The sequence below is a fragment of the Lipotes vexillifer genome, unplaced genomic scaffold, assembly GCF_000442215.2.
Source record: "Lipotes vexillifer unplaced genomic scaffold, Lipotes_vexillifer_v1.1 scaffold639, whole genome shotgun sequence".
Lineage (NCBI taxonomy): Eukaryota > Metazoa > Chordata > Mammalia > Artiodactyla > Lipotidae > Lipotes > Lipotes vexillifer.
In genome coordinates, this window is record NW_006786377.1 from 2,746,959 (window position 1) to 2,767,852 (window position 20,894).

The following is a 20,894-nucleotide window of genomic DNA, read 5'->3' on the forward strand; positions in this document are numbered from 1 at the left end:
CACCACCACCACCACTTTCCCCTCTTGGTGTCCATACGTTTGTATGGACAAACCCTCAATTTCACAATCTGTATGAGAGCTCTATGTCACTCCCCCGATATACACTTTATCATTTTCAACAGCTACCTGTTTCTGTTGTGCAAAAGGATACACCAAATATATGTAACCACCCCTAACGATGAACACTGGATTGCTTCCAATGTTCACCATTACAAAAAATGCTGCAATTAGTATCCTATATATAGATTTTTTTTTTGTACCTGAGTAAATATTCCCCCCTTTTTAAGAAAAATCTGTAGTCCTGAAGTTAGAATTGTTCTGACATTTCAAATTTTAAATACTGACAAACTATCATCCAAAAGGCTTTACGATTTATATTCTCACTAATACTGTATAAAAGTCTCTATTTCTTTGCATCCTCACTAACGTTTAATATTAATTTATTTATGTTTTAATGAGCTCATAGGTAAGTCTTATTATCTTTTACTTATCCTATCCATTTCTTTAGTACAGATTTATTGAACACCTACTATTCCTATGTAACAAAGTCCTATGCACTGAGAATACAGCAGTGAACAAAACATACCAAAACCCCTGCCCTTATGAAACTCACATCTTAGTGGGGGGAGGCAGAAAATACACAAATAAGTAAGGATAGCAGGGAAAGAAAGAGGGAGTTTGGCGACGGGCAGGTGCAGTTTTAAAGAAGGTGACCAGTGAAGGCCTTACTGAGAGCAGTATTTGAGTATTAATTTATGGAAATTCTTTTTATGTTTGGCACTTTAACCCGTTGTTATATTTATACTGCAAATAACCTCTCCCAGACTCTTACTGGTCTTTTACTGATTTTGTAAATCATTTTCCCATATGCAAGATTTTAATTTTTATTTATGTCAAAATTATCTATTCGTTAAGAGTTTCTGCTTTTTATGTCAGTGCCAATTCTACTAGGCCAAACTACTGTGTTTGACTTATGCCAGCTTATTTTGCATTTTCTGTTCCAAATTTTTTTTCCTTTCTATTCAAGGATTCTAGATTGAAAATCCTGTTCCTTCAGAACTCCAAATCGGTTTTCCCAGTGTCACCTTTTGCATTCAGTGCTGTCAATGAGAAGTCTGATGACAATCTGAATCTTACTCCTTTGTGACTCATCAACACTTTTTTCCTCTCTGGCAGCTCTTTGGAATTTTTTTTTTTTTTTTACCCTTAGTGTTGTGAAATTTCAACATTATGTGTCTGGGTGTAAGTCTACTTCATTTATAAAAGACTTGTTAAGCCTTTTAATATGAAAATTCTAAATTTTCCTTAAAATCAATAAATTCCCCTTTTACTATTTCCTCAAATACATTCTTCCCTACATTCTCTGTTACTTTCACCGGTAACTTGAGATGAGTATTAGAACTTCTCCGTGTGTCTCGTATGTCTCTTGATCTTTCCTTTATATTTTCTATGGTTTTCCTTTTGGTAGTATGTTCTGAGAGAGTTTCTTAGATTGAACTTTCCTCTCTCATTCAGTTAACCCTATTCTTATTCAATCTGCTAACTGGATTTTTCTTTTGACACTACAGTTTTATTTCCAAGATTTTAACCCATTTTTTCCCCACAACAGCTAATTCTCAATCCTTGTAGGACAGTTCCCTTAAGCCTCTGAGAATACTGGTGGTAATCTCTTCAAAGTCCCCCCCGCCCCGCCCCCGCATCTGATCTGCAATCTCGTCTAGGGCATCTAAGCTTCTCTTTGCTGCGTCTGGTGTCCATGTTCATGATATGTGTTTTCCTTTAATACAGACGATTCCTGGCTTTGATGCTCCCTTTTCCTTGTCTGGGGACCTGATTTCTGACAACCTCACCCTGTCTCTAGACATTCAAGAGAGTAGGACATAGGACATGCTGCTCCTTGGCTTCCCGTCCTGCAGTCTCTCACAGGATTAGTCCCGAGGTTGCCCACTGTGCAAATGACAAAAGGCTGCCCTTTCCTAAGTGTCACAATATACTGCTTTTCCTTGCACCAGATGCTTTTCACTGCCAGCCACGGTACACAAGCAAATCTGTGACTTTGATGTGAGCCGCCCCCCGCGGCTGGGCCCCAAGGCTGAGACCAATGTACCACTGGCTGTGTCTCAACACAGGTGTCCCAGGAAGGTGCCTGTGCACCAGTTTTTTGGGGAGCTGTCCCCATCCCTCTCCTGTATCTGAGAAGTAGGGTATCTAATGCCTTTGAATTTAGTGACCCCCTCCAATACTTATACCATATTTCGGTTTGTGCTTTTCTCCACCCATCCAATTCCATCTTCCTATCTTTTTAGAAGCTTCCCCAAAGAGTATGGCTGTGACTCTGGTTTTCTAGCAAGGATACTGACTATTTGAAATCTGTTTGTGTGTGCAAGTTCCAGGATTTGGAGGAGGGATGGAGTAGGGGCTTACTTAGCTTGTCTTCTCGATTCAATCCTCATATTCACTTTTTGAAATGTAATTTTTTTAAGTTGAAGTATAATTGATTTACAGTGTTGTGTTAATTTCTGCTGTGCAGCAAAGTGACTCAGTTTTACACACACACAGACACACACACACACACACACACACACACACACACACACACACATTCTTTTTTATATTCTTTTCCATCATGGTTTCTCACAGGGTATTGAATATAGTTCCCTGTGCTACAGGGTAGGACCTTGTTGTTCAGATTCACTTTTTAATTCAAATATTTCAAAAGATCCAAAAGTCTATTTGGTATGAGGACTGAATGCTATAGTAAAAGTGATTCTTTTTAGGTTAATAAAAACTTAACAATGTAAAGGCCATAAATCTAAAAGTGTCTTAAGCTATCAAGTTTACTACAAAAAATAATAATTTAGAGGCCTGCTAGGCCTGGCTGAAAAATCATAGAATGAATTGATATTCACTAAGCACCATCACCCCACCCTGGAGACCTATTAAAATGAAGGTGGACATCATAATTTAAATCCTACATTTTCTGGATTTGGGTAATAAGACATTATCCTTAACAACTTCTCAGGCTATTAAGCCAAATAACTGGGTGTTTGTTCTTTGGTTTATGAAACGTGAGTAATGTGTCTGAGATTTTCATTTTTCAGTTGTTATGCAGATATAGTACTAACTGGGTGGGCTGGCAGTAAAATATGTTAGAATGTATATTCAAGGGACACCCTGAATGGCTCTTACCAGAAACACAACTAAAATCACAAAGAAAAAGGACGGCAAAATAATATTGGAGACTTTCTGTCTCCTGATGATTTCCCAGTCCTGCTGAGGGACTGGAAGAAATACCTTGACTCATTAGGGGCCCACTGGTTACTGTGGGTGGAAGAACAAGAAGAGAAATGTGGAGAACCAGCTTCTGGGCCGCTTTAAGTGCAAGAGCAGAGTCCTCCCTGGAGAAAAGACCACCTACCTGCCGAGAATAGCCCTTCTCTGTGTTTCCCTGCCCGATGGTTATTTTTCGTAGAAATCGGTCATTTGTATCCATGACTGGAAGAGAAGAGAACAGAGAGCATCAACGAGCAGGGACTGGCTGCCCAGTGTGTGCCTGGCATTATTCTGGGTACTGCAGAGGCAGCAGAGAGCAAGAGATAAGGTTTGGCTTCCCTGAGCTGATGATCCCGTGGGAGGATCACAGAAAGGGGTCAAATAAACTAGGGATCACCCAGCTAGGAAACCAAGGAGGGGATATGATGGTGTGTGTCGGGAAGGGGTTTGGGGGTGGGGTGCTGTTTTGAACAGGCAGTAAGGAAAAGTATTTCTGAAGGAGTGTCCTTTTTACACTGAAACCTGAGGCACGAGAAGAAGCCAATTAAGCCTCTCTGAAGGTTAAACATTGAACGAACATATGACCCACCACTTCCAGGTATATATCCAATAGAACTGGAAGCAGCTATTGCATACCCATGATCACAGCAGCATTATTCACAACAGCCAAGAGGTGGAAACAGCGAAGTGTCCGCTGACAAATGAATAGATAAACAAAACGTGGTATAGCCATACAATGGAATGTTATACAGCCATAAAATGAGTGAACATTTGATATATTATGATACAACGTGGACGGACGTTGAAAACATTATGCATAATGAAATAAACCAGATACGGTATGATTCCACTTGTATGGGGTTCTTAGAATAGTCAAATTTATAGAGACAGAGAGTAGAATGGTGATTACCAGGGGCTGAGGGGAGGTGAGGACTTATTATTTAGGGAGTGTTGAGTTTTTGTTGAGGATGATGAAAAGGTTTGGGGTGTAGTTAGTGGTGATGGTGTAACCATCCCAAGCCTTGGCCTATATGCCATTCGTGGCATATACTGAATGCCATGAATTGCACACTTATGAATGATTAAGATGATATGCTATGTATATTTTACCATATAAAAAACCCCCAAATAGGGCTTCCCTGGTGGCGCAGTGCTTGAGAGTCCGCCTGCCGATGCAGGGGACGCGGGTTCGTGCCCCGTTTCGGGAAGATCCCACATGCTGCGGAGCGGCTGGGCCCCTGAGCCATGGCCGCTGAGCCTGCGCGTCCGGAGCCTGTGCTCCACAAATGGGAGAGGCCACAACAGTGAGAGGCCCGTGTACCGCAAAAAAAAAAAAAAAAAAAAAAAAAAAAAAAAAAAAAAAAAAACCCCAAATAAATAAAGTAGTATATGTCGGGGGAGAAGTCAATGATGATTCGAGTATCAATTCTCTTTACTCTTTTCACTGGCCTGTATGAATTGCACTGATTTACATCTTGTTTGTGAAAACCAAATCTACAATGCCAGAAAGTAAAGCCAGAAGGACACAGACTTCACTAATAATTTATACCGCATCAAACAGCAAGCCGTCCACACTGACAACTTAGATACAATTTACTAAACGTTTAATATGGCTCTGACAAAAACGGTGGCGGGAACTGTGTCTCTGGGGACTACAAGCATCTGTAGGATGAAATTGTGAACGTTTTCTTCCACACCCAAGGCACGGACGGACCTGCCAGCCTCGCCCGCCTCTGCTGCTCCCTGACTCACCGCCGGCCTCTTTCTCTACATACAATACTCTCCTCTTGGGGCTTCCCTGGGGGTGCAGTGGTTAAGAATCCGCCTGCCAATGTAGGGGACACGGGTTCGATCCCTGGTCTGGGAAGATCCCACATGCCGCGGAGCAACTAAGCCCGGGGGCCGACACAACTACTGAGCCCACATGCCACAACTACTGAAGCCCATGCGCCTAGAGCCCGTGCTCCGCAACAAGAGAAGCCACCGCAATGAGAAGCCTGCGTGCCGCAACTAGAGAAAGCCCACACACAGCAACAAAGACCCAACGCAGCCAAAGAAAAGCCCCCAAAGCAAAAACAAACAAACCCTCTCCTTTCTCACACATACATATATACATTCATATTACCGCACACCCATACGGACACCCAGGCAACCCTCCTCAAGCACACAGAAACCTCTCTATGACTTTAAGGTATAAGTAGAGGGCATACAGAGAAAGGAATGCCTCTCACTATTACCACTAGCTAGTACTTTATTCCCAGGACCAATGGTGCAGAATCATATAAAGTAAAGATAATTCCTACTCTCGTGTAGTATACACAATCTTAATGTGATCTTTTTATTGGTACTTCAGCTGGTTTTTATTTAGCAAAGAAAACACAAACAAGAACCCCTCTCCCCCCCAAAAAACCTTAGTAAGATCAACTATAATCAGCGGCATCAGAAGGCCACCTGTGCGTTTATTAGCACAGCCCTGGTAGAACGGTCGCCTCACCAGGCTTCTGATGTCCACGGAAAGACGTGTGAAATGACAGTGATACATAAAAGAAATGTGAAGATTAAATTCTGATACACAAGAAGGATGGATAACAGACAGTAACGCTAAGTTAGTGACACGGGATTCCTGCCCTCTAAGTGATAGAGCTGAAGATGGAATGAGAAACATACTTATTCATTTCAGGGCTATTTACTGAGGGCCAGTTTTGTGGCAGGTCCTGTGAGAGCTGTACAGGGATACAAAGATGAGCAAGACACCATTCTCTGATGGAAGGCACTCACTGGCAAGGGGAGAGATGGAGAGTGCAGGTAGGCGTGGAGGGGGGACCCTGCAGAGGGGAGAGATCTGGTTTTTCACCCTTTGCCCTAGATGGTCCCTTTAGGACTACACCGCTCTGTTTTGAGGAGCATCCAGAGTGTTCCTAGTGGCTTGTTAAAACAACCAGCACCAGCTCAGGGACTGGGAAATACAGGGTAGGACATCGAGGCTAGGCCCACTACTTTGGCTTTGGCAGAAGAACTGTACCGATTCCCTGCAAGGCTGTAGGGGAGTGCTGCGAACTAATAAATGGGTGTCAGTTCCCTGGACACTGAGGCTTCTTGGTCTTCGGTCTAACGGCCTGGGAGGCCCCAGGGGCTCTGATACTCAGAAAAGCAGGGTTCACATCCTTCGAGGAACAATAAAATGAATTGATGTCCACTGTTTCTTCTGCTTATACTATGTGTTTCTGGAATAGTCTATCGTCTCCCAGCTCCACCCTGTAACCACGCACTTATGAGGCCTTCAAGCTAGTGACGGGAAGCATAGGAGAAAACAACCACGAGTTAAATTTCTTACAAAGGATAAAAGGGAAGAGGCGAGCATTAAATATGCGACATCTATGGTCTCAGAAGAGTTTTTTAGCCCCACGTGGTCACTGAGTGTCCCCTCTCTAATTATCAAATTATAAAAGCATCTAATCTCACCCAAAGGCTTTCTAGTTCTAAGCCAATATTGTCTTTAAAAAAAAGAACAACAACAAAAAAACCTTACTATATATATATTTTTTTTTTTTGCGGTACGCGGGCCTCTCACTGTTGTGGCCTCTCCCGTTGCAGAGCACAGGCTCCGGACGCGCAGGCTCAGTGGCCATGGCTCACGGGTCCAGCCGCTGCACGGCATGGGGGATCCTCCCAGACCGGGGCACGAACCCGTGTCCCCTGCATTGGCAGGCAGACTCCCAACCACTGCGCCACCAGGGAAGCCCCAAAACCTTACTATTAAATGACCTCAATCTATTTGATGGAGAGTCCTATTTCTTATATTAATTCATAGGACTAAGAGCCAAACTAGCTATCAAATGTCATTCCAAACTCCTCTGACCTAGGTGGCTTGTCTATAGCAATAATTAGCACTTCAGTGCCCTAAACAATAATACAATTCTAGTATTTATCTGGAGTAACTTTTTAACGTCATCACTCACATTAAAAGTGATTTGCAACCACAGTATGCTTCAGTCCTTTTATGCTTCTTGGGGAGAAAGCGATCTGCAAGGTGGCCCTGGGTACATGTGAGGGATTGTGTAAGCCTTCCTTTTTCCAAGACCCACTGGATGAATCGTGGCCCTATTTCTGGTGGCTGCCTCAGCTGGAGCCACAACGCAGATGCGGAAGAACGCCACTTGTGTAAAAATTTCTTTTTTAGCATATCCCCATGCTAGGTTTAAAATACACTGATTTCCAGGGCTTCCCTGGTGGTGCAGTGGTTAAGAATCTGCCTGCCAATGCAGGGGACACGGGTTCGATCCCTGGTCTAGGAAGATCCCACGTGCCACAGAGCAACTAAGCCTGTGTGCCACAACCACTGAGCCTGCGCTCTGGAGGCTGCGAGCCACAACTACTGAAGCCCGTGCGCCTACAGCCCATGCTCCGCAACAAGAGAAGCCACCGCAATGAAAAGCTGACACACCACAATGAAGAGTAGCCCCTGCTCGCTGCAACTAGAGAAAGCCCGCACGCAGCAACGAAGAGCCAATGCAGACATAAATAAATAAATAAATAAATACCGATTTCCACCTGCATTAATTTTTGCTCACAAAAATGTTTTAGAGTAACACAAACTCACAAATGCCTTGAAAAAGCTGACTATGCATTTCAGATATAATGGTATAGTAATAATTAATCCTAGTTATAAAAAAAAGTTAGCACTTCCCTGGTGGCGCAGTGGTTAAGAGCCCACCTGCCAATGCAGGGGACACCGGTTCGAGCCCTGGTCCGGGAAGATCCCACATGCCGCGGAGCAACTAAGTCCATGCGCCGCAACTACTAAGCCTGTGGTCTAGAGCCCACGAGCCACAACTACTGAGCTGGCGTTCCTAGAGCCTGTGCTCTGCAACGAGAGAAGCCAGCACAACTAGAAGCCCACGCACCACAACAAACAGTAGCCCCTGCTCGCTGCAACTAGAGAAAGCCCCATATGCTAACGCATGTATATGAAAAAAAAAAAAAAAAAAAAAAAAAAAATGGTAGTAGACTTCCCAATAAAATGCTGAAAATATTCATATCGGTAATTAAAAATTATGTTGGTCTGTTCAATAATAGAGGCGTGCTTAAGTAAGGTGCGGTTCATCCATCCACAAAAGACTTTTCGGGAATCATTTAAAATGACCATTACCACAAATCACTAACAAATCAGAACATGCTTATTATGATATAAATGAAACCAGTAGGATATAAAATCTACACCCCTAATTATAATTCAAGTTATACACAAAACATACATACACACAAAAAATTTGAGTGGTAGTTTTGTTTGTTTGATTGTTTGTTTTTGCGGTACGCGGGCCTCTCACTGTTGTGGCCTCTCCCGTTGCGGAGCACAGGTTCCCAACGCACAGGCTCAGCGGCCATGGCTAACGGGCCCAGCCGCTCCGCGGCATGTGGGATCTTCCCGGACCGGGGCACGAACCTGCGTTCCCCTGCATCGGCAGGCGGACTCTCAACCACTGCGCCACCAGGGAAGCCCTGAGTGGTAGTTTTATTAGTACAGTAAGATGTTTCTGATTCTTCTTAGATATTTCCAAAATCTGTATAATGTTACCACTTTTATAATTAAAAAAAAAAAAAATCTTCAAAAGACTGTAAAGAGATTTTACTCTTCTTTAGGAGTTTGAGAGACACACATACACAGAAAAACTGCTTCACACAACTAATACCACAGCGGCATCTGTGATCATCTGGGTGGCACTTCAGGGTTTGGAAAAGTATTCTCATGTCGCAGTAGAGCCGCGCAACGGAAAGGCTGCTATTATGACTGCATTTAAAGACGAGGAAAGTAGGTCATTTGTCCAAAGCTGCATGGCTCGTAAATGTCAGAGCCACGATTGGTTCTCTGGTCTTTGTTTCCCCACCTCACTAAATTCTTAGTGAACAGGTTGAATGGATTCCCAGGAGGGAAGCTTCATGGAGCGAGGGGGCCTGAGGTGTGTCTGGGAAGGGAGACATGGAGATGGGGTGGAGCAAGGGCGGGCAGGGGGACAAAGCAGACAGGAAGTAAAGGTATGTGGGGCCTTATGGTGGTGGTCCTGAAGGCCATGCTATATGATGGGACAACATTAATCGCAACAACATTCGCATTACAGGGGTCCCAGAAGGAGAAGAGAGAGACAAAGGACCCGAGAAAATATGTGAAGAGATTATAGTCAAAAACTTCCCTAACATGGGAAAGGAAATAGCCACCCAAGTCCAGGAAGCGCAGAGAGTCCCATACAGGATCAACCCAAGGAGAAACATGTCGAGACATATAGTAATCAAACTGGCAAAAATTAAAGACAAAGAAAAATTATTGAAAGCAGCAAGGGAAAAACAAAAAATAACATACAAGGGAACTCCCACAAGGGTAACAGCTGATTTCTCAGAAGAAACTCTACAAGCCAGAAGAGAGTGGCATGATATACTTAAAGTGATGAAAGGGAAGAACTTAACAACCAAGATTACTCTACCCCACAAGGATCTCATTCAGATTCAATGGAGAAATCAAAAGCTTTACAAACAAGCAAAAGCTAAGAGAATTCAGCACCACCAAACCAGCTCTACAGCAAATGCTAAAGGAACTTCTAACTGGGAAACACAAGAGAAGAAAAGGACCCACAAAAACAAACCCAAAACAATTAAGAAAATGGTCACAGGAACATACAGCTCAATAATTACCTTAAACGTGAATGGATTAAATGCTCCAACCAAAAGACACAGACTTGCTGAATGGATACAAAAACAAGATGCATATATACGCTGCCTACAAGAGACCCACTTCAGACCTAGGGACACATACAGACTGAAAGTGAAGGGATGGAAAAAGATATTCCATGCAGATGGAAATCAAAAGAAACCTGGAGTAGCAATACTCATATCAGATAAAACAGACTTTAAAAGAAGGAATGTTACAAGAGACAAGGAAGGACACTACATAATGATCAAAGGATCAATCCAAGAAGAAGGTATAACAATTATAGATATATATGCACCCAACATCGGAGCACCTCAATATATAAGGCAACGCTAACAGCTCTAAAAGAGGAAATCGACAGTAACACAATAGTGTGGGACTTTAACACCTCACTTACACCAATGGACAGATCATCCAAAATGAAAATAAATAAGGAAACAGAAGCTTTAAATGACACAATAGACCAGATAGATTTAATTGATATTTATAGGACATTCCATCCAAAAACAGCAGATTACACTTTCTTCTCAAGTGCGCACGGAACATTCTCCAGGACAGATCACATCTTGGGTCACAAATCAAGCCCCAGTAAATTTAAGAAAATTGACATCATATCAAGCATCTTTTGACCACAACGCTATGAGATTAGAAATGAATTACAGGGGAAAAAACGTAAAAAACACAAACACATGGAGGCTAAACACTACGTTACTAAATAACCAAGAGATCACTGAAGAAATCAAAGAGGAAATCAAAAAATACCTAGAGAGAAATGACAGTGAAAACACGACAATCCAAAACCTATGGGATGCAGCAAAAGCAGCTCTAAGCGGGGAGTTTATAGTTACACAAGCCTACCTCAAGAAACAAAAGTCTCAAATAAATAATCTAATCTTACACCTAAAGGAACTAGAGAAAGAAGAACAAACAAAACCCAAAGATAGCAGAAGGAAAGAAATCATAAAGATCAGAGCAGAGGGCTTCCCTGGTGGCACAGTGGTTGAGAGTCTGCCTGCCGATGCAGGGGACATGGGTTCGTGCCCCAGTCCGGGAAGATCCCACATGCTGCAAAGCGGCTAGGCCTGTGAGCCATGGCCGCTGAGCCTGCGCGCCCAGAGCCTGTGCTCTGCAACGGGAGAGGCCACAACAGTGAGAGGCCCGCGTATCACAAAAAGAAAAAGGAGACGTTACAACAGACAGAGCAGAAATACAAAGCATCCTAAGAGACTACTACAAGCAACTCTATGCCAATAAAATGGACAACCTGGAAGAAATGGACAAGTTCTTAGAAAGGTATAACCTCTCAAGACTCAACCAAGAAGAAACAGAAAATATGAAAAGAGCAATCACAAGTAACAAAATTGAAACTATGATTAAAAATCTTCCAACAAACGGAAGTCCAGGACCAGATGGCTTCACAGGTGAATTCTATCAAACATTTAGAGAAGAGCTAACACCCATCCTTTTCAAACTCTTCCAAAAAATTGCAGAGGAAGGAACACTCCCAAACTTATTCTATGAGGCCACCATCACCCTGATACCAAAACCAGACAAAGATACTACAAAAAAAGAAAATTACAGACCAATATCACTGATGAATATTGATGCAAAAATCCTCAACAAAATACTAGCAAACAGAATCGAACAACACATTAAAAGGATCATACACCATAATCAAGTGGGATTTATCCCAGGGATGCAAGGATTCCTCAATATACGCAAATCAATCAATGTGATATGCCATACTAACAAACTGAAGAATAAAAACCATAGGATCATCTCAATAGATGCAGAAAAAGCTTTTGACAAGATTCAACACCCATTTATGATAAAAACTCTCCAGAAAGTGGGCACAGAGGGAACTTACCTCGACATAATAGAGGCCATATACGACAAACCTACAGCAAACATCACTCTCAATGGTGAAAAACTGAAAGCATTTCCTGTAAGATCAGGAACAAGACAAGGATGTCCACTCTCACCACTATTATTCAACATAGTTTTGGAAGTCCTAGGCACGGCAATCGAGAAGAAAAAGAAATAAAATGAATCCAAATTGGAAAAGAAGAAGTAAAACTGTCACTGTTTGGAGATGACTTGATACTATTCATAGAGAACCCTAAAGATGGAATCAGAAAACTACTAGAGCTAATCAATGAATCTGGTAAAAGTTGCAGGATACAAAATTAATGCACAGAAATCTCTTGCATTCCTATACACTAATGATGAAAAATCTGAAAGAGAAATTAAGGAAACACTCCCATTTACTATTACAACAAAAAGAATAAACTACCTACGAAAAAACCTACCTAGGGAGACAACAGACCTGTATGCAGAAAACTATAGGACACTGATGAAAGAAATTAAAGATGATACCAACAGATGGAGAGATATACCATGTTCTGGGATTGGAAGAATCAATATTGTGAAAATGACTGTACTACCCAAAGCAATCTACAGAGTCAATGCAATCCCTATCAAATTACCAATGGCATTTTTTACGGAACTAGAAGAAAAAATCTTAAAATTTGTATGAAGACACCAAAGACCCCGAATAGCCAAAGCAGTCTTGAGGGAAGAAAACGGAGCTGGAGGAATCAGACTCCCTGACCTCAGACTATACTACAAAGCTACAGTAATCTAGACAATACGGTACTGGCACAAAAACAGAAACACAGATCAATGGAACAAGATAGAAAACCCAGAGATAAACCCACCCACCTATGGTCAACTAATCTATGACAAAGGAGGCAAGGATATACAATGGAGAAAAGACAGTCTCTTCAATAAGTGGTGCTGGGAAAACTGGACAGCTACATGTAAAAGAATGAAATCAGAACACTCCCTAACACCATACACAAAAAGAAACTCAAAATGGATTCGAGACCTAAATGTAAGACCGGACACTATAAAACTCTTAGAGGAAAACATAGGAAGAACACTCTTTGACATAAATCACAACACGATCTTTTTTGATCCACCTCCTAGAGTAACGGAAATAAAAACAAAAATAAACAAATGGGACCTAATGAAACCTCAAAGCTTTTGCACAGCAAAGGAAACCATAAACAAGACGAAAAGACAACCCTCAGAATGGGAGAAAATATTTGCAAATGAATCAATGGACAGAGGATTAATCTCCAAAATATATAAACAGCTCATGCAGCTCAATATTAAAAAAAAAACAACCCAATCCAAAAATGGGCAGAAGACCTAAATAGACATTTCTCCAAAGACATACAGATGGCCAAGAAGCACATGAAAAGCTGCTCAACATCACTAATTACTAGAGAAATGCAAATCAAAACTACAATGAGGTTATCACCTCACACCAGTTAGAATGGGCATCATCAGAAAATCTACAAACAACAAATGCTGGAGAGGGTGTGGAGAAAAGGGAACCCTCTTGCACTGTTGGTGGGAAGAGGCTGGTAAAATAAGTGACCGAAATAAACGGAGGGATTATGTAACGCAAACTAGGAAGACAGTGGGAAGAAATACAATTGTGCATTTAGGCAGAGTTCCAGCTGGAAGACATGTCACCCTCCCCATCTAGCCACCAGCACCTACCTCTCTGCCACGTGATGGTGGTGGGGTCAATGTCAAGACGGGCAAACTTCCTCATTTCCTGTTCTGTCAGAGCGCTCGGATCAGTCTTATTTATTCCCAGTTTCTAACGATTAAGAAGAACAAAATATGTTTTAGAAGGAATGAAAAGCAAGATGGAACCAAATTATCCCTCTACTTTTACCTTCTCCATGACTAGTAAAGCCTTTTTAAAAACTAAGCTGAACTTCAAGTAAATGGTAGGTTAGTCCAACTCATATATGAATGGGTCCAATCACCTCCTAAAATGGGAGACACAGATACTTGTAATAATACACCCTTCGAATAACAGGTGACAGTACACAAAGAATAAGTGCCGTATTGTCTGTCATAGCCTAAGGCTCTCTACGTGGTCACCACGTGCCATGCACAGAAGGGGCATAAAACTTCCATCTAACTAATGCTCCAGTTCACTAGCTGTTCTTTTCAGATATGAATACCAATAATTTTTTTAAAAACAATTTCCTCTTTTATTTATTTATTTAATTTTTATTTTTGGCTGCGTTGGGTCTTCGTTGCTACGCGCAGGCTTTCTCTAGTTGTGGCAAGTGGGGGCTACTCTTCCTTGCAGTGCACGGGCTTCTCACTGCGGTGGCTTCTCTTGTTGCGGAGCATGGGCTCTAGGCACGTGGGCTTCAGTAGTTGTGGCACACGGGCTCAGTATCTGTGGCTCACAGGCTCTAGAGCGCACGCTCAGCAGTTGTGTCTCGCGGGCTCTAGAGCGCAGGCCCAGTCGTTGTGGCACACGGGCTTCGTTGCTCCGAGGCATGTGGGATCTTCCCGGACCAGGGATCGAACCTGTATCCCCTGCACCGGCAGGCAGATTCTTAACCACTGCGCCACCAGGGAAGTCCCTACCAATAAGTTAAGTCACGATTATGTCTATGTTTTCAAGTTATTTCTAATTCCACAAGAAAAAAAATTAAAACTTTTAAAGCATCTCTTTCTATAAAGAAAACACTCTAACAAAGTGGTTTTTGATAAAGTACAAGAAAAGGATCTGGGAAACAAACTATAAACGTTGGAGACGCTGAGGATACCATATTGTGCGTTATTCTCAACAAACTGAACTTGGTTCAGTAAGAAGCCAGGGGATGAATTTTTTAAACCAATTCTCACCAACCAGTGCCTGTAGATTACACCATTAAAGTTATTTTTTAGTCTGAAAAAAAGCAAAGGGAAAATCTATGTGATAGTAGGGCATTAAGTAGCAAACAGCACTAGAAAATGGTAAAATGGATAAGAATTAAGAGCATATCCACAAATACAATCTTAGAATCTTGCTACCATAAAAACTGAAATAGATGAATTTTCAAAGTCTTTCTTAGAAAGTTAAGAACTGTCATGAAAAAGGTAGACTCCTGGCAATCCTCATCTGTTAGTTGATTAGAGTCCTCAGCAGAGTGGTGCCCTCGTTTTATAGATGAAGAAGCTGCCATCTATAAGAATGAACTCATTTGTCCACCTGCTTTTTGGTGCAGGATCAAGGCCTCAGGCATCTAGTTCTGGGCAATCTCTGTTACACTGTTCTACTTAGAGTTCAGTATCCAAAAAAAGCATCTGAAAACCAAAATCAAATCAAGTTCAAAATTTCTGGTTCTGACAATTTTTCTGATTTGTTTCCAGGGTATTTTCTTTTTAAAGAACCATTAACTAGAAACTTACTTTCAGCCGAGCAAGTTGAATTTTTGAAAATTCTCTAACACCATTCACTGAAGCAACCAGTCGATTATACAGAGCCTAGGAACGCAAAATAAAAACAAAACTCACAAAAGTTTAAGGGCCAACCATGAACTTGGACAACGTACGGAATACGGCAAAGTTCATTACATTTATAACCAAACTGTTTAGATTACAGACCCTATTAAAATTCTTGGTTAATGTAAACAATTTAGACTGAAGTTCTGTCATTTTAATAAATCCGACTAGATCTGCAATAATGCACATTTCTTGATCTACAGCCTTATAACTACCGAATTAAAATTTATCTCTGTATTTATTTTTGGCTTCAAAAACTCACTAGGGAGTTAGTTTAATTGGAGGATGTCAGGACCTTTGTAAAATGTGTCAGAAATTCCCACTTTTATCCATGTCCTATGTCTATGAGGAATTAGCATCTAGTAGTCTGTCCCCTTCAGGTGTGTGATTTACCTCTCATACCCTACAGCCCTGAGGCCCAAAAAGGGGGTCTGACCTGTTTAGCAGGGCATCTAGGATAGCTGCCTGTAACATCAGAATCTTAAAAAGATAGCTCTCCGACCCCCTTAGCAGAGACCAGAGATTACACCCATGGGCAAAACTAAGAGAACTTGTCTACCAATTACCTTTAAAACTAAAGGTTCGTCTTGAAGACAATTTGGCTTAAAAAGTGCAACTAGCATAATTCTCCCAATAACTTGGTAGTGGTCATAAACTCATTTGAGAACCTTACCAAAGTAAAGATCCTCTCCTTAAGAAATAAGGACATATATACAATTCACAACATTTTGAGTAGAATTTCAGAGAACTTTCAGACTCCAAAAGTTTTTTCATGAATTCCTTAATCCAGGAATCCCAGGATAAGATGCCCAAAATGGCCAACAAGGAGGCTTTCTCACCTTATCTGTTTGAGTATTTTCATGCAAAATCCTTGTGTCGATAGCAGCGGCCAACAAGTTATTAGCAGCGGTGATGGCATGGATGTCCCCAGTCAGGTGAAGGTTGAACTATAAAATGCAACGAAAACATCTTTCTACTTGTTTCAAACAACCATTGCAGTACTGAAGGACTTTCCAAATAAACAAAATATTCTGCTAATGACATATCCTTACAATGCTTAGGATATGTTTTATATAGCCTGAATCCGAAAATCAGAAAATGTCAGTCTTCCACTTGACAACAAAGAACACTTGCACAGACTTTCTACTGCAAATTCTTCCTTTCTCAGGTTAAGAGTGAAACAATTCTGATGGACTTAATGATTGGATTCCTTATTTTGGTTTTCTTTTTTCATGTACTTTTATGCACTGTTTTATAATTAAGAAAATAGTACCATATCAAATGTACTTTGGGATAAGGCACGGAATAAAACACAGTAGCAATAGAACAATATAGAATGTGACAGCCTGAGAAACAGAAAAAGAAGTATCACTCTCACAACTCTATTTCGTTATTTTTCTTCGAATCTTATGTGCACACATGATTATTATCTGTAGAATTAGCATGTTTGTAATTTGCTAACTTCTTCAGATAGTTCTAACTACCTTGTCCCTCAGTTTGGCCCAACTTGGGCCATGCAGGTGATGCCATATGGCAGCAGGTCAGCAGCGCCCTTTCAATACTCGATGGCACAATCCTGAGCTGTTCCCCAGGCCACGTTCCTTACACTCCATCCCCAACCTGGCCCCCTGGCTCTGGAGCTTCCTGGCTTGTGACTGTTACTCATCCTCCTGCAGATGTGAGGCCTGGGGCTATTTTTCTCAGCCAAGCCTTGACTATGCTTTCTCACTCCCACCCCCAATATTTGAAGATTATCCAAAATTTCCCTCTAGCTTCCATGATGCTCACGTCTCTGTGGGTAAAAAGAAAACCCTTTCCTTTTCCTTCAGCAAAACCAACAAATATTTCCTAGTGAGCACCTCCTACGTGCTGGGCACACTGCTAAGTGCTGGGGCCCAGGGGGTCTAACTCCTCACAGCCCTATGGGACCACACGGAGGTAAACACAGAGCAGGAGGGGATCTGTGGGATGGAATAGAACCTCGATGGAGCAGGTACCATTTGAAATGTGAGCTGAGCAGGGAAGGCAGGAAAGGAAGGGAAGAACATTCCAGACTTGGAACCAAGAGACAACAGGGCAAGGAGTTTGAGAGGGTGGAGACAGGGAAGGTGGCGTGGGAACCTGAGACACTGAGGGTGGAGAGACGGCCGGAGCGTGACCGAGTAACTGCTGAAATGCAGGCAACAGAAAAGGACATGGGCTTTAGGAAGACTTCTCAGGACCTGAACCAAGAGGCTGATGTGGAGAGTGGAACTGATGGGACCTGGTCACTGGTTAAATCCAGGGGACAAGGAAGTGTTAATACAGAGTGTAGAAACTGGTCTTGTAGAAATAAGAATTGACACCATTGGCCTATTTGGACCATTTTTTTTTTTGGAACTATGGTTGTCCCTCAGTATCCATGGGGAATTGGTTTCAGGACCCCGTAGATAGCAAAATCCACAGACCCTCAAAGTCCCTTATGTAAAATAGTGTAGTATTTGCATATAACATACTCTCATCCTCCGGTATAATCTAAATCATCGCTAGACTACTTATAATACTCAATACAATGTAAATGTTACGAAAATAGTTACCAGCGTGCATTAATTCAAGTTTTGCTTTTTGGAACTTTCTGGAAAATTTTTTTTCCTGAGTATTTTCAAGCTGCAGTTGGTCAAAACCATGGATGTGGAACCTGTGGATACAGATGAGCGACTGGATTTGATTCTGGAGTCTCAGTTCACAGAAGTGAAGAGTCCAGGCCTTCCTGAATTCAGCAGTATAACAGATGATTGATGGACATACAGCTCTGCATCCTCTCATCCAGAACCCCTGAGGTGGGTTTTGGGATTCAGAATTTTTTGGAATGTAGAAAGGTAGTGTGATGGACACATAATTTAATTATAAAACATTCCAAGCAAGGCCCAGGTCAGCAACCATTAATCAAAAATAATATTTCTGCAGCAAAATATATGAATATTTACACCTAGTGGCACAGACAAAATCCATAAGTAGCTCATTAACAGTAAATGTCAGGTTTTCCCCCAAATGGGTCAGGCAAACATTTCTGGTTTTCAGAGCCTTCAGAACTTTGGGATCGAGGATAAAGTACTGTGGGCCTGTATTTATAGAAGCACAGAGAAAAGGTTCCGGGAGGGAAAAACAGTGACACAAGACACGTGTCTCTTGGAATCTTACCTCTTCCATAGGGATGACCTGGGCGTATCCGCCACCTGCAGCTCCTCCTAAACAACAGAGCAGGTATCATTTGAAATGAGTTGCCAAGTACAGGAGCCCCAGGGACACAGCTCCCCAAGCCCAACAGGGAGGCACGTACCCCCAAGATGTAATAAAAAAAGGCAGTGAGAAATAATACGTCTCGGGCAAAGCAGCACAGAAGGTGAAGAAAGTTCACCCTACGTCCCACTATATAATTTAAGGACTTTGGTCTCTTTGTTTAAAAGGGGGGTAAGCAGAATACAGCAACCGGCGTTACAGCGAACATGAGATTCTTTCGTTAATTTATTATTAGATCTATGTGGCTATGCTTCATCTAAACTGCACATGCATTTAAAGTACCAAAAACTTTCCTAAATAAAATCTACCTGATCAACAGACTTACACATTACAGACTTCTGTCAGTTTATTTTAGTTAATAGTATATATGATTTGTCATGCTGCTTATCCCTCAAAATAGTAAAGTTATTACATTAAAAAGACTTCTCTATCCTAAAACAATGATACCTTCTGTGTCCACATCATTTTACGGTTGACCTTATTTTTATACACTATTTTGCCTCACGATAATCTGGTAAGCCTAGTACTATATACCTTTTCCTTTTACACTTTTACGGCTTTTGCGGCTCAGAGAAGTTATGACTGGCTAAAGGTCACACAGCGGTAAGAGATGCAGCCACAAATAAAACCCCAGCCTTCTTGTCCACGTCTAGTGTTCACTGCACTACATACAGTATGACATTCTAAGAGTACTTAAAGTTAGGAGTTGTTAATATTTGTAACAGTAATATAAATATAATACTGCTAAAAACCACAAAGTACCGAGAACAAGCAGTAATTGTAGCAGTAAAGGCTATTATAAAGTGAGCTGAAGAATGATTCATGATAAATCCATGAAGAAACACTAGTGACTGTGGAGGTGCCAGATCGCAGCCCAACCACAGCCACAGAGGAGGTTCACCGCATCTCCCGGTCCACAGCCAGTTTCCAGAGCTCCTCAGGGCCCACGCAGCAACTCCAACGACATGAGGCTTGGGGCTGACCTAAGGGATCTCTTAACGGTTTGGATGGAAAGACCTTTTAGCTTGGCTGGGATGACAAAACACCAATATAAACAGCTGAGTTTCAAAACCGCTCGGCAAAGAAGGTACTGATGAGATGGAAGGCTTTCTGCTCAAGGCTGGAGTCCCGAGCAAGAGCCCAACCATTGCTCAAGGGAAGCAAGGGAATCGGCTTCCTGAGGGCCTCCGCTGAGACCTCGCGCTGAAGCTGTCTCTGCGGGAGGATCATGCTGGGGCGACCTCCTGAACGTGCAGGGAGGCGGGGGAGGGGGGGAGGGCTGCGGGAGTGCACGCAGAGATGAAACGTATCAGTTCCTCTAGTAAGCTGTAATTCCACGATTGTCGGTGATAAATTTTGCTCTGAAAAACATACTAGTTGTTAAATAAACTACCTTTCACTCCAAAAGTCGGTCCTTGAGAAGGCTGCCTCAGACAGGCAAAGGAGTTGATGTTCAGGTGCGCAGTCAATGCCTGCACGAGCCCAATTGTAACTGTACTTTTCCCTTCTCCAAGAGGGGTGGGTGTGATCCTGGTGTGGGGGAAAAGGAATAGTAAGTTTAATATTTTCTAGACAACCTATGCACAGTCAATCTATGGTACAAGAACCAACTCGGAGGAGACCGAGAGAGACCAGGCCACTCCAGAATCACTGAATCATTCAACTTCCTTGGATCTTTTTACGGTCTACCCACATCACAGAGGCCACGCTTAAGCTAAAACCAAGATATAGACATATCTTTACCAAGAGTGCCAAGAAAGAAAAGTTAATTCAGCAATCGTGCCAATAACACTATCAACTTCAAGAAATGGCAAAGAATTATTCATCAAAATGATTTAAATAATTAAGCTGATGTCATTTTCTTGCTGATGGATAACTCGGCATTTGTTCTTCCAGGGCCATTTACCGAGGGCATTAAGTGGGCACGAGGCCTAAGTCAACGGTCCACGGGTGGTGAGGCATGGCCAGACTCTCATTTCGGAAGGGATTCTAATGTCCCCATTCATCCATCTCCTTCTAGATATCAGTGTCCGGGGCTTGTCCAGCCATGTTTAAACACAAGCTGTGCTGGAGGCTCATTACCTCCAGGGTGGGCCATTCATTTCCTGATAGCTTTTACAGTGAGACAAGTTCTTTGTCCTAAAGAGGAGATATCTGCATTCCTGTAGCTTCCTACAGACACACACAGCCTCTCCCTTCCCATACAACAACCCTTCCAGTATTTGGAAGGAGTAAGTCCACAGCTCCTAAGCACACTCAGGAGGTTAAGTCTGCTCTG

The 20,894-nt window shown here is 42.1% G+C and overlaps 1 protein-coding gene across 1 annotated transcript in view; it reads right to left on the reverse strand.

Annotated features, from left to right (window-relative positions):
• Nucleotides 1–20,894, reverse strand: part of MTHFD1L (methylenetetrahydrofolate dehydrogenase (NADP+ dependent) 1 like) — a 194,981-nt gene that overhangs the window by 120,386 nt on the left and 53,701 nt on the right. Inside the window, exons 12-17 of the mRNA XM_007458769.1 lie at nucleotides 20,010–20,146; nucleotides 18,518–18,564; nucleotides 16,177–16,284; nucleotides 15,245–15,319; nucleotides 13,544–13,646; nucleotides 3,419–3,495 (exon numbers count right to left, since the gene is read on the reverse strand). Coding sequence (XP_007458831.1) covers nucleotides 3,419–3,495; nucleotides 13,544–13,646; nucleotides 15,245–15,319; nucleotides 16,177–16,284; nucleotides 18,518–18,564; nucleotides 20,010–20,146 — 547 coding nt within the window. The remainder of the gene's footprint in view (nucleotides 1–3,418; nucleotides 3,496–13,543; nucleotides 13,647–15,244; nucleotides 15,320–16,176; nucleotides 16,285–18,517; nucleotides 18,565–20,009; nucleotides 20,147–20,894) is intronic.